General features: G+C 43.9%; 1 protein-coding gene across 3 annotated transcripts in view; it reads right to left on the reverse strand.

Moving 5' to 3' along the window:
• PLAAT1 (phospholipase A and acyltransferase 1) overlaps positions 1–12,816 on the reverse strand; it is a 121,872-nt gene that overhangs the window by 35,618 nt on the left and 73,438 nt on the right. The window contains exons 4-5 of one of the 3 annotated variants that reach the window (XR_008891169.1): positions 10,563–12,397; positions 9,356–10,415 (exon numbers count right to left, since the gene is read on the reverse strand). The exons of 1 other annotated variant lie outside the window; for it this stretch is intronic. Coding sequence is in view for 1 of the 2 variants with exons in the window: in XM_056565404.1 (XP_056421379.1) it covers positions 12,296–12,397 (102 nt within the window). In the remaining variant the exon portion in view is untranslated. Of the gene's footprint in view, positions 1–9,355; positions 12,398–12,816 lie in introns of those variants that run through there. One more of the 3 variants, XM_056565404.1, reaches the window with a different exon arrangement.

Consider the following 12,816-nt stretch of genomic DNA (forward strand, 5'->3'; position numbering starts at 1 on the left):
CGTAAAGTGAGCATTTACCCCCCCACTGGTGTGTGTCATATCTTTGGAACAGTGGGCTGTACAACATTTTTAATTTGCACAGCCCACTCTTCCAAAGATTTGTCAGACACCTGTGGGGTGTAAATTCTCACTGCACCCCTCATTACATTCCGTGAGGGGTGTAGTTTCCGAAATGGGTTCACATGTGTTTTTTTTTTTTTTTTTTTGCGTTTGTCAAAACCGCTGTAACAATCAGCCACCCCAGTGCAAATCACCTCAAATGTACATGGCGCACTCTCCCTTCTGGGCCTTGTTGTGCGCCCCCAGAGCAGTTTGCGCCCACATATGGGGTATCTCCGTACTCGGGAGAAATTGCGTTACAAATTTTGGGGGGCTTTTTCCCCTTTACCTCTTGTCAAAATGAAAAGTATAGGGCAACACCAGCATGTTAGTGTAAAAAGTTTATTTTTTTTACACTAACATGCTGGAGTAGACCCCAACTTCACCTTTTCATAAGGGGTGAAAGGAGAAAAAGACCCCCAAGATTTGTTAGGCAATTTCTCCCGAGTACGGCGATACCCCATATGTGGCCCTAAACTGTTGCCTTGAAATACGACAGGGCTCCAAAGTGAGAGCGCCATGCGCATTTGAGGCCTGAATTAGGGATTTGCATTCGGGTGGACATAGGGGTATTCTACGCCAGTGATTCCCAAACAGGGTGCCTCCAGCTGTTGCAAAACTCCCAGCATGCCTGGACAGTCAACGGCTGTCCGGCAATACTGGGAGTTGTTGTTTTTCAACAGCTGGAGGCTCCATTTTGGAAAGAGTGGCGTACCAGGCATTTTTCATTTTTATTGGGGAGGGGAGGGGGGCTGTGTAGGGGTATGTGTATATGTGGTGTTTTTTACTTTTTATTTTATTTTGTGTTAGTGTAGTGTAGTGTTTTTAGGGTACAGTCACACGGGCCGGGGATTACAGCGAGTTTGAGCTGCCGCGCAAAATTTGCTGCATTGCAAACTTGCAGCCCGATACTCACTGTAAACCCCCTGCCCATGTGAATGTACCCTGTACATTCACAGGGGGGGACCTCCAGCTGTTGCAAAACTACTACTCCCAGCATGCCTGAGAATGTTTGGGAGTTGTGGTTTTGCAACAGCTGGAGGCACACGGGTTGGGAAACACTGAGTTAGGAAACAATGTTTCCCAACCAGTGTGCCTCCAGCTGTTGCAAAACCACAACTCCCAAACATTCTCAGGCATGCTGGGAGTAGTAGTTCGGCAACATCTTTAGAGCCAGATGTTGCCGAACTACAATTCCCAGAATGCTTGGAGTTGTGGTTTTGCAACATCTGGAGGACTACAGTTTGCAGACCACTAATACAGTGGTTCCCAATCTGTGCCCTTCCAGATGTTGCAAAACTACAACCCCCAGTATGCCAAAACTGTCCAGGCATGCTGGGAGTTGTAGTTCTGCAACATCTGAAGGGCCAGATGTTACAGCACTACAACTCCCAGCATGCCTGGACAGTAAGGGCATGCTGAGGATGTGTAGTTTTGCAACATCTGGAAGGGCACAGTGGTCCAAAAACTGTGGACCTCCAGATGTTGCAAAACTGCAACTCCCAGCATGCCCAGACTCCAAGGGCTGTCTGGGCATGCTGGGAGTTGTAGTTTACAGGGTCCTATTACAGCAATGCATGTCGCTTTACGGCGACGTGCATTGCTGTAAGTTGCCCGACCGCGGCTGAAGATCCACTCACCTGTCGCCGCCGTCTTCATCGTCTGGATCAGGGACGAGGTAAGTACCGGGGCCGGTCCCCCACCGCGTCCTCCGGTCTTCCTCCCGTCCTCTCCGGACTTTCAGGGGCCGGGCAGGACGGGAGAAAGTAACCGCCCCCCCTCCTGTGATTGGTTGGTTAACTAACCGACAGATCGCAGGGTATAGGAGGAGGTGGCCGGCTTGCCACCTCGCTCCTATACGTTAGCATGGTCCTGGCTGTCTGTGACAGCCGGGATCATGCGAAATTACCGGGCGGTCGGGTCCCAGAGACCCGATCAGCCCGGTATCGCCGCAGATCGCAAGGCCCCCCTCGGCGTTTGCCCTGGATGCCTGCTGAAGGATTTCAGCAGGCATCCGGTTCTGATCTCTGCCCGGCGAGCGGCAGAGACCGGAAAACGCCAGGACGTACGGGGACGTCCTGGGTCCTTAGGGCCCAGGGTGCGGGGACGTCCCCGTACGTCCTGGGTCCTTAAGAGGTTAAAGGGGTACTCCGGTGATCAACGTGTTTTTCTGCTTTTGACTTACCCTATTTGCTTTGTTTCATTTCTATTCTTGTTGTTTAGCCTACTCTATTTTCGTTCTTTGTTGTCTTTTTATCCCCCACATTGTTTTCCTATCTATGCTTCTATTTCCTGTTCCTTGCTTTGCTGAAAACTACAAATCCCAGCATGCCACATACCTTGCTGGTTTGGGGCGGCTCCTTTTTTTTTTTTTTGTTCTGCCCTTTACCCATCCTTCTATTTTACCGGGTCGGCCCCCTTATACACAGCACACTAATATAATCAGCCCTGGTTGAGATACACTGTCATACTCACACAAAAGGGACTACAACTCCCAGCATGTGTCATTCAGTAGTCTTCAGTCTGTGGCATAACACCAGCATGCTGCCTCTTTAGTCTCCTGGGGGTTGTAGTTCACCACACCTCTGTAGGGCATACACCAGTGTTTCCCAACCAGGGTGCCTCCAGGTGTTGCAAAACTACAACTCCCAGAATTCCCTGACAGCCTTTGGGCATGCTAGGAGTTGGAGTTTTGCAACAGCTGGAGGCACACTGGTTGGGAAACACTGGTGTAACATGTTGTGTATGCTGAATAGGCTAGAACAGTGTTTCCCAACCAGTGTGCCTCCAGCTGTTGCAAATCTACAACTCCCAGCATGCCCAAAGTCTGTCAGGGCATGCTGGGATGTCTAGTTTTGCAACAGCTTGAGGCACACTGGTTTGTAAACACTAGCATACACACACATAACAGGGACTACAACTACCAGCATGCATCATTCAGGAGCCCCCCCCCTCCCCCCCTTCACATATAGAGATCATTCCCAGTATGAGATTTATTCCCCTGCAGTCTATACATCCCCAGCCTGTGCACCTTCTCATCCTCCCCTTCAGATAACATACTTATCTTCTCGGTGTTCCTTCTCCTGTGCAGACCTGCGTCCTTAGAATACAGAGCAGGGGGAGGGGAGGTGAGGAGCTGTGTACTATGGCTTCTCATGCAGACCTGCGTCCTCAGAAGCAGAGCAGAGGGAGGGGAGGTGAGGAGCTGTGTACTATGGCTTCTCATGCAGACCTGCGTCCTTAGAATACAGAGCAGGGGGAGGGGAGGTGAGGAGCTGTGTACTATGGCTTCTCATGCAGACCTGCGTCCTCAGAAGCAGTGCAGGGGGAGGGGAGGTGAGGAGCTGTGTACTATGGCTTCTCATGCAGACCTGCGTCCTCAGAAGCAGAGCAGAGGGAGGGGAGGTGAGGAGCTGTGTACTATGGCTTCTCATGCAGACCTGCGTCCTTAGAATACAGAGCAGGGGGAGGGGAGGTGAGGAGCTGTGTACTATGGCTTCTCATGCAGACCTGCGTCCTCAGAAGCAGTGCAGGGGGAGGGGAGGTGAGGAGCTGTGTACTATGGCTTCTCATGCAGACCTGCGTCCTCAGAAGCAGTGCAGAGGGAGGGGAGGTGAGGAGCTGTGTACTATGGCTTCTCATGCAGACCTGCGTCCTCAGAAGCAGTGCAGAGGGAGGGGAGATGAGGAGCTGTGTACTATGGCATCTCATTCAGACCTCGGTAGGGGGGAGATGAGGGGGCTTGGCTTATTTCTCTCATGCAGACAGAGAGAAAAAAAAAAGCTATGACATCTTGTCCACAGCAGAATCAGAACATGGCCGCTGTGGACAACAGTAAAAGAAAACACTCTGAACTACAGAACTTCCTTCCCAACAAACAGGTAAGCAAAAGACACACATGCTGCCAAAACATATAACACATGTATATTGCAAAAAAACTAAACTTACAAAGAAGATGCCATATAGTCAAAAAAATTAACCACCGGAGTACCCCTTTAAACACTGTCATACAGGTTGCACACTCACTACTTTACATTGAAGCAGAGTGTTATTTCTTTAGTGCTGTCACGTGAAAAGATATAATAACATATTTATAAGTGTGTAAGGTATTGTATGTAAATTCCTGAAATCTTGCAGTTTCCATTCTGGCCACTAGGTCCAAAGCCAAGCTGAGACTTTCTGTTTTTTAAAGACCCACTTCTCAGCAATCCTTCAGATAGGGTTGCAGTGAAAGGTGACATCAGTGTATAGATAACAGAAGTACACACAATAGCTGTTGTTCACGGCTCAGCCTCCCCCTCCCTGTGAAACAACCTCTAAAAAGGTCACATGCCCAGAGACCTTTTCCAGTCAGTGAGACAGCTTTAGTTGTACGTTGCCTATGTCTATAGGTCTTGCTCTAAAACATATATCTAAATGTTTTCTAACAAATTACATTCAAAACATAGAAATACATTAGAAAAAAGAACATGCTTATATATCTGGCTCTAATCAGTAAAATAAATAAATAAATAAAATAATAATAATAATAATAATAATAATAATAATAATACAGTGATCCCTCAGCTTACAATGGCCTCAACATACAATGGTTTCAACATGCAATGGTCTTTTTTGAACCATTGTAACTTGAAACCAGACTCAATATACAATGCTACAGACAGTACAGATCTGTGAAACGTGTCAATGGCTGGAAGAACTGACCAATCAGAATGAGCATTCACTGGTAAAACAGCTGTATTACTAAAGCGTATGCACTGAATTCCTGTCTGGTAGTGCATCCTACAGTACAGGGAGGTATTACATGTTCTGTACTCTTTACCTCTACCAGGTTTAGCTGCTCCTTTGGACACCAGGTGAGGGCTGCTCCATTTTACTTTTTTTAGGACATTGTGTGTGCTGTACAGAATCCTGAAGAAGCTCCTCTACATAGACAGTGATTTACAGCTCCTAGCAGATCTTTCTTACTTTTATATGTAAGGACTTGCTTTATCTCTATTCGTTATCTACTTATTTTTGTTTAATCCTCACTTTTTCCTATTTTTGGATGACATTTTGGGGGCTTCAGGACCAAATACCAGGTTTCCATAGAGTTGTGGTCTCAACATACAATGGTCGTCCCGGAACCAATTAATATTGTAACTTGAGGGACCACTGTAATCGAATTAATACATTCAAATTCTTGAAATGGAACATGTAGTTCAGGCAGCAAAAAAAAAAAAACACTTCCCTTATCACAATGATATATGATTCACTCTGAATGGCTGGGACTTTTTAGAGAAATCATAGTTGTAACTTTGACCAGGAATAGGGTTTTGAGTCATTGGGGCAGTTTCTGGCAGCTTGATTTATAGATGTTTCCCAATTTGCATTAAGTTCACACGCTAGTAACTAGCAACGGGTTTCCCGCTACAGGAAACCCACTGTGAGTTACGCTACCATTCATTTGAATGGGTAAGCGGACAGTCCGCAAATCTCACACTATGGCAGACTGTGGACCCATTTAAATCAATGGTAGCTTAAATTGTAGTGGGGTTCCCGCAGCAGGCACCCCGCTGCTAGTGATAATGTGTGAACGCACCCTTAACCAGTTTAGGACCAAGGACGTTCTGGATTGTCCCCGCACCCTGGGCTTTAAGGACCAAGGACGTTCCAGAATGTCCTGGTGTTTCTCCAGTCTCTGCCGGGCAGAGATCGGAAGTGGATGCCGGCTGAAATCCTTCAGCAGGGATCCAGGGCAAATGCCGAGGGGGGCCATGTCGGTGATACCGGGCTGATCGGGTCTCTGTGACCCGACCGCCCGGTAATTTTGCATGATCCCGGTTGTCACAGACAGCCAGGACCATGCAGAAGTATAGGAGCGAGGTGGCAAGCCTGCCACCTCCTCCTAACCCCTGCGATGCCTCGGTTAGAACTAACCAAGCAATCGCAGGGGAGGGGAGGTTACTTCCTCCCTCCCCTGCCCGGCCCCTGGAAGTCTGTAGAGGACGGGAGGAAGACCGGAGGACGGGGCGGGGGACGGGGGAGTGCTGGTGCCCGGCCCCCGTACTTACCTCGCCCCTGAAGACTCGGATCCCGGCGATGAAGACGGCGGCGGCGGCGACAGGTGAGTTCCTCTTCAGCCACGGTCGGGCCCTTTACAGCAATGCATGTCGCCGTAAAGCGACATGCATTGCTGTAATGGGAACCGGTATACTACAACTCCCAGCATGCCCAGACAGCCCTTGGCGTCTGGGTATGCTGGGAGTTGCAGTTTTGCAACATCTGGAGATCCACAGTTTGGAGACCACTGTGCCCTTCCAGATGTTGCAAAACTACACATCCTCAGCATGCCCTTACTGTCCAGGCATGCTGAGAGTTGTAGTTCTGCAACATCTGGCCCTTCAGATGTTGCAGAACTACAACTCCCAGCATGCCTGGACAGTTTTGGGATACTGGGAGTTGTAGTTTTGCAACACCTGAGGGCTACAGCTTGGACACCACTACACAGTGGTCCCCAAACTGTTCTCCTCCAGCTGTTGCGTAACCACTACTCCCAATATGCCCTTCGGCTGTCTGGGCATGCTGGGAGTTGTGGTTTTGCAACAATTGGAGGCACACTGGTTGGGAAACATTGTCTATTTCCTAACTCAGTGTTTCCCAACCCATGTGCCTCCAGCTGTTGCAAAACTATAACTACCAGCATGCACTGATAGACCGTGCATGCTGAGAGTTGTAGTTTTGCAACAGCTGGAGGTCCCGTCCCCCCCTGTGAATGTACAGGGTACATTCACATGGACAGGGGGCTTACAGTGAGTATCAGGCTGCAAGTTTGCGATGCAGCAAATTTTGCTTGGCAGCTCAAACTCACAGTGGGAAACTCGCTGTAATCCCCCGCCCATGTGACTGTACCCTAAAAACACTACACTACACTAACACAAAATAAAATAAAAAGTAAAAAACACTACATATACACAGCCCCCCTCCCCTCCCCAATAAAAATGAAAAACGTCTGGTACGCCACTGTTTCCAAAATGGAGCCTCCAGCTGTTGTAAAACAACAACTCCCAGTATTGCCGGACAGCCGTTGACAGTCCAAGCATGCTGGGAGTTTTGCAACAGCTGGAGGCACCCTGTTTGGGTATCACTGACGTAGAATACCCCTATGTCCACCCCTATGCAAATCCCTAATTCAGGCCTCAAATGCACATGGCGCTCTCACTTTGGAGCCCTGTCGTATTTCAAGGCAACAGAATAGGGTTACTTATTGGGTATCGCCGTACTCGCCTTACACATTTTGGGGGGCTTTTTCTCCTTCCACCCCTTATGAAAAGGTGAAGTTAGGGTTTAAACCAGCATGCTAGTGTATATTGCCCTATACTTTTCATTTGACAAGAGGTAAAAGGGAAAAAAGCCCCCCAAAATTTGTAATGTAATTTCTCCTGAGTACGGAGATACCCCATATGTGGGTGCAAAGTGCTCTGGGGGCGCACAACAAGGCCCAGAAGGGAGAGTGCACCATGTACATTTGAGGTGATTTGCACAGGGGTGGCTGATTGTTACAGCGGTTTTGACAAACGTAAAAAAAAAAAAAAAAACATATGGGACCCTATTTCGGAAACTACACCCCTCACGGAATGTAATGAGGGGTGCAGTGAGAATTTACACCCCACTGGTGTCTGACAGATCTTTGGAACAGAGAGCTGTGCAAATTAAAAATTTTGTACAGCCCACTGTTCCAAAGATCTGGCAGACACCAGTGGGGGGTAAATGCTCACTGTACCCCTTGTTATGTTTCCCAAGGGGTCTAGTTTCCAAAATGTGATGCCATGTGTTTTTTTTTTTTTTTTGCTGTCCTGGCACCATAGGGGCTTCCTAAATGCGACATGCCCCCCAAGCAAAATTTGCACTCAAAAAGCCAAATATGACTCCTTCTATTCTGAGCATTGTAGTTCGCCCGCAGTGTGCTTCAGTTCAACTTATGGGGTACCTCCACACTCAGAAGAGATGAGGTTACAAATTTTGGGGGGTCTTTTCTGCTATTAAGCCATGCAAAAATGTGAAATTTGGGGGGAAACACATTTAAGTGAATTATTTTCTTTTTTTTTTACATATGCAAAAGTCGTGAAAAACCTGTGGGGTATTAAGTCTCACTTACTTCCTTGTTACGATCCTCCAGGGGTCTAGTTTCCAAAATGGTATGGCATGTGTTTTTTTTTTTTTGCTGTTCTGGCACAATAGGGGCTTCCTAAATGCAACATGCCCCCCAAAAACCATTTCAGAAAAACATACTCTCCAAAATCCCCTTGTCGCTCCTTCGCTTCTGAGCCCTCTACTGCGCCCGCCAAACAATTTACATAGATGTATGAGGTATGTTCTTACTCGAGAGAAATTGGGCTACAAATGTAAGTATAAGTTTTCTCCTTTTACCCCTTGTAAAAATAAAAAAAATTGGGTCTACAAGAACATGCGAGTGTAAAAAATGAAGATGGTGAATTTTCTCCTTCACTTTGCTGCTATTCCTGTGAAACACCTAAAGGGTTATAACGCTGACTGAATGTCATTTTGAATACTTTGGGGGGGGTGCAGTTTTTATAATGGGGTCATTTGTGGGGTATTTTTAATATGAAGACCCTTCAAATCCACTTCAAACCTGAACTGGTACCTGAAAAATAGTGAGTTTGAAAATTTTGTGAAAAATTTGAAAATTGCTGCTGAACTTTGAAGCCCTCTGGTGTCTTCCGAAAGTAAAAAGTAAAAAGATGCAAACATAAAGTAGACATATTGTATATGTGATCCGAAAAAATTTTTTTGGAATATCCATTTTCCTTACAAGCAGAGAGCTTCAAAGTTAGAAAAATGCAACATTTTCATTTTTTTCATCAAATTTGGGGATTTTTCACCAAGAAAGGATGTAAGTTGCCACAAAATTTTACCACTAATTTAAAGTAGAATATGTCACGAAAAAACATTCTCGGAATCAAAATGATAACTAAAAGCATTCCAGAGTTATTAATGTTTAAAATGACAGTGGTCAGATGTTCAAAAAACACTCTGGTCCTAAGGTGTAAAATGGCCTAGTCCTTAAGGGGTTAAGGAGAGATCAATAAATCTTTGACTTTATGTGTCTTTCAGTGTTTCATGCTGTTTGTGATTTAGACAGTATGAAATGAGGTTCCCTGTAAATAGTCAACAACTTCTGACTTTACTCCATAAAACTTAATTACTTGTAACATATGAATAGATTAATAAATAAATACATAGGCTTTACTTTTTCTTTGTACTTTATTACTTTATTTGTTACAAATACGTTAATGTTGTGGATCCAAGTCGAATGTGTGTGAGAGCTTCCAGACTGTCTACAGATGACAGATGTTGGGGAAGAATAACATCTTCTGCTGCTGTCTGCAGGACTGGTACTTCCTTTTCCCCTCTGTGCCTTCTAAAAACCATGGGGGAGATTTATCAAAACCTGTCCAGAGGAAAAGTTGCTGAGTTGCCGATAGCAACCAATCAGATCGCGTCTTTCCTTTTTGAAAAGGCCTCTGAAAAATGAAAGAAGGTATCTGATTGGTTGCTATGGGCAACTCAGCAACTTTTCCTCTGGACAGGTTTTGATAAATTTCCCCCCATGACTTTTAAAATTCTACAGAGCTGGATGAGGATGGATTGCAATTGTGGAAACGGCATTTTTTGCCCTTTTGGCAGTTTCTCTGCAGGTATTTTTTTTAATTTTTTTTATTAAGAATTTTGTTGGGTACCAAAAACTAAAAAAATAAAATGATACAGTAGGTATCAAAAAAATTGTAGGTAACAAAATGTATATTTTTGAAAACTAAATTTTTATAAATTTTTAAACAGGGACCAATTTATATAAGCGGGCAGGGACATAAAAATGTAGCCCACAATATAAAAAATTTAGGAAGGGGTCATTTAATTGTAAAAATAATATACTTTTTATTAATAATGAATTTCCATTATGTGCTTTATAAAGTGTGTGTGATTTTTCCTTTTTTTTAACTTTATTCTCTTTATTTTAAAGCCAGGAAATGCGCTCCACCAAGCACCTCTCTGCTCTCCAAGTCTCTGTCCAGGAGACAGGCTTTATACTGCAGAAGGGCTAGGTAGCCTATCTTCTGCAGTGAGACTGATAACACAAAAATAAGAAAACAAATATGCTGTTCCTTTCCCCTGAAAGAAGTTTCAAAGTGGTTTTGATTATAGGAGAACATATCCTTGTCTTATTTCCCATATATACAACACCTATTATCTTTATAAATTTTCACAAAACAAAAATTTTTTTTTTTTTTTAATCCAGTGGTAGTCTCCGCATGTACCTGCAGTGTACTATGTGGACAGGAGTAAGCACTGTTTTAAAATCAGATTTCAGCCCCCCTTGACATGTTTCACTACTGTTTCGCTACTGTGTTCACTCCTGTCCGCATAGTACACTGCAGGTACATGCGGAGACTATCGTTATATACAGCCTAAGGAGGCCAGTTAGGCTCCGTGCGATACACTGTGATACACATGGTCCAACAATGGAGTGACTAACACTGGATTTTTAACAATTTTTATTTTTTGTGTGTGAAAATTATTAGCCTCTTAAGGACTTCGGTCCCGGCTGCTAACAGCGTGCGTCACCGATCGTTGTGCCGCGCGCTGTTAACCCTTCAGACGCGGCGATCAAAGTTGGGATTGCCGCGTCTGAGAACAAAAGTAAACGCTTCCCGGCAGCTCAGTCGGGCTGATCGGGACATCACGATAAAATCGCGATGTTCCGATCATCTGGGACGCAGGCGGAGGTCTCCTTACCTCTCTCCGCAGCGTCCGATCGGGGTTTGATCGCTCCAAGCCTGAGCTACAGGCTTGAGTAATCGAGCCCCTATCTCTCTGATCCGTGCAAAGCTATGGCTTTGCAGGGATCAGCATAAGAGATCAGTGTGTGCAGTGCTATAGGTCCCTATGGGAGCTATAGCACTGCAAAAAAAAAGGTGAAAAAAAAAAAGTTATCAAAGGTCATTTAACCCCTTCCCTAATAAAAGTTTGAATCACCCCCCTTTTCCCATAAAAAAACTGTGTAAATAAAAATAAAAATAAACATGTGTGGTATCACCGCGTGCGTAAATGTCCGAACTATACAATTATATCATTAATTTAACCACACGGTCACGCAAAAAAAATTCCAGAGTTCAAAATAGCGTATTTTTGGTCACTTTTTATATCATAAAAAAATGAATAAAAAGCGATCAAAACCAATAAAAACTTCAGAACACGGCGCAAAAAATTAGCCCTCATACCATCCCATGCGCAGAAAAATAAAAAAAAAGTTACAGGGGTGAGAAGATGACAATTTTAAACGTATAAATTTTCCTGCATGTAGTTATGATTTTTCTAAGAAGTGCGACAAAATCAAACTTATAGAAGTAGGGAATGATTTTAACCGTATGGACCTACAGAATAAAGATAAGGTGTAATTTTGACCAAAAAATGCACTGCATAGAAACGGAAGCCCCCAAAAGTTACAAAATGAAATTTTTTCTTCAATTTTGTCACACAATGATTTTTTTTTTTTTTCCCGTTTCGCCATGGATTTTTTTGTAAAATGACTAATGTCACTGCAAAGTAGAATTGGTGGTGCAAAAAATAAGCATTATGATTTTTAGAAGGTGATAAGGAAAAAATGAAAATGCAAAAATGGAAAAATGCTGAGTCCGGGTTAAAGATAATAGGTGTTGTATATGTGAGAAATAGGGTATTTTTGGATTGCTTTTGGTGATCTATAAGTGAATAGATTGACTTTACCCGCCATATATCGGTCTTTATCGATATAGTTTTTATATCATATCCTTGTCTTGTCTTTGGATAAAGAAGTGATGATGTCAGAGCACAGTGTTAGAGAAACCTCTGTGATTTAAGTCATCTATATAACTGTATCTATTCAAGTACTCTTTCCATGTGAATCATGTTTAGAGTAGAATACGGTAATACAGCATTAATGATGCCAGTATTCTTTGATAAATTAACATCTAATGTAGTAATGTAGAAACAAACCCAAGTGCATGTATCAAATTAAATACAGAAAAGATAATTAAGTTTTCCAGCTGTATAAAAGTAGATGATCAGAACATGTATCAAAATCTTAAAAACAGAAAATATTAGTGTCAGTTTGTTGTTCTATTGTATTTTTTTTCCTTGTTTCAGTTGGTTTCTTTTGTCAATATTGTCCTGATCTTGATTTATTTTGAAATATACCAAGAAGAGAGAAAGCTCCAGCAGCTGCAGTTACAAATCCAATGGCGCCTAAAGCTCTGTTGGCCTGAAAAAGAACATATTAACATGTAGGAATATGCAATGATACACTATGTCACTGTTACCGTTATACAGTATATTCAAATAGTATACTGGTAAGAATTGAAATAAAGTTATAGTTTTAGTAATGCTTTTAACACTGACCCACATGGAAGACAGATCCGTTAATTACAGTCTTTGAGCTTGGACTCTCATATTGTTGAATAGATTAGGCAGTGGCTGAAGGACAGACTACAGGGGTTTGTAGTCAATAGAGTATATTTAGAGCCAGGGCCGAAGTCAGAGGGGCACAACCAATACCCCAGTAAGGGGCCTGGGCCCCTGCAGCAGCCCCAGCACAGAAGCAGAAGACCACTGTTGAAATAAGGGTCTCCTGCTTCTGTACATACAGAACACAAATAGAGCACATAATGTACATACAGAAGC

This window comes from Hyla sarda, chromosome 3 (genome assembly GCF_029499605.1).
Source record: "Hyla sarda isolate aHylSar1 chromosome 3, aHylSar1.hap1, whole genome shotgun sequence".
Taxonomy (NCBI): Eukaryota; Metazoa; Chordata; class Amphibia; order Anura; family Hylidae; genus Hyla; species Hyla sarda.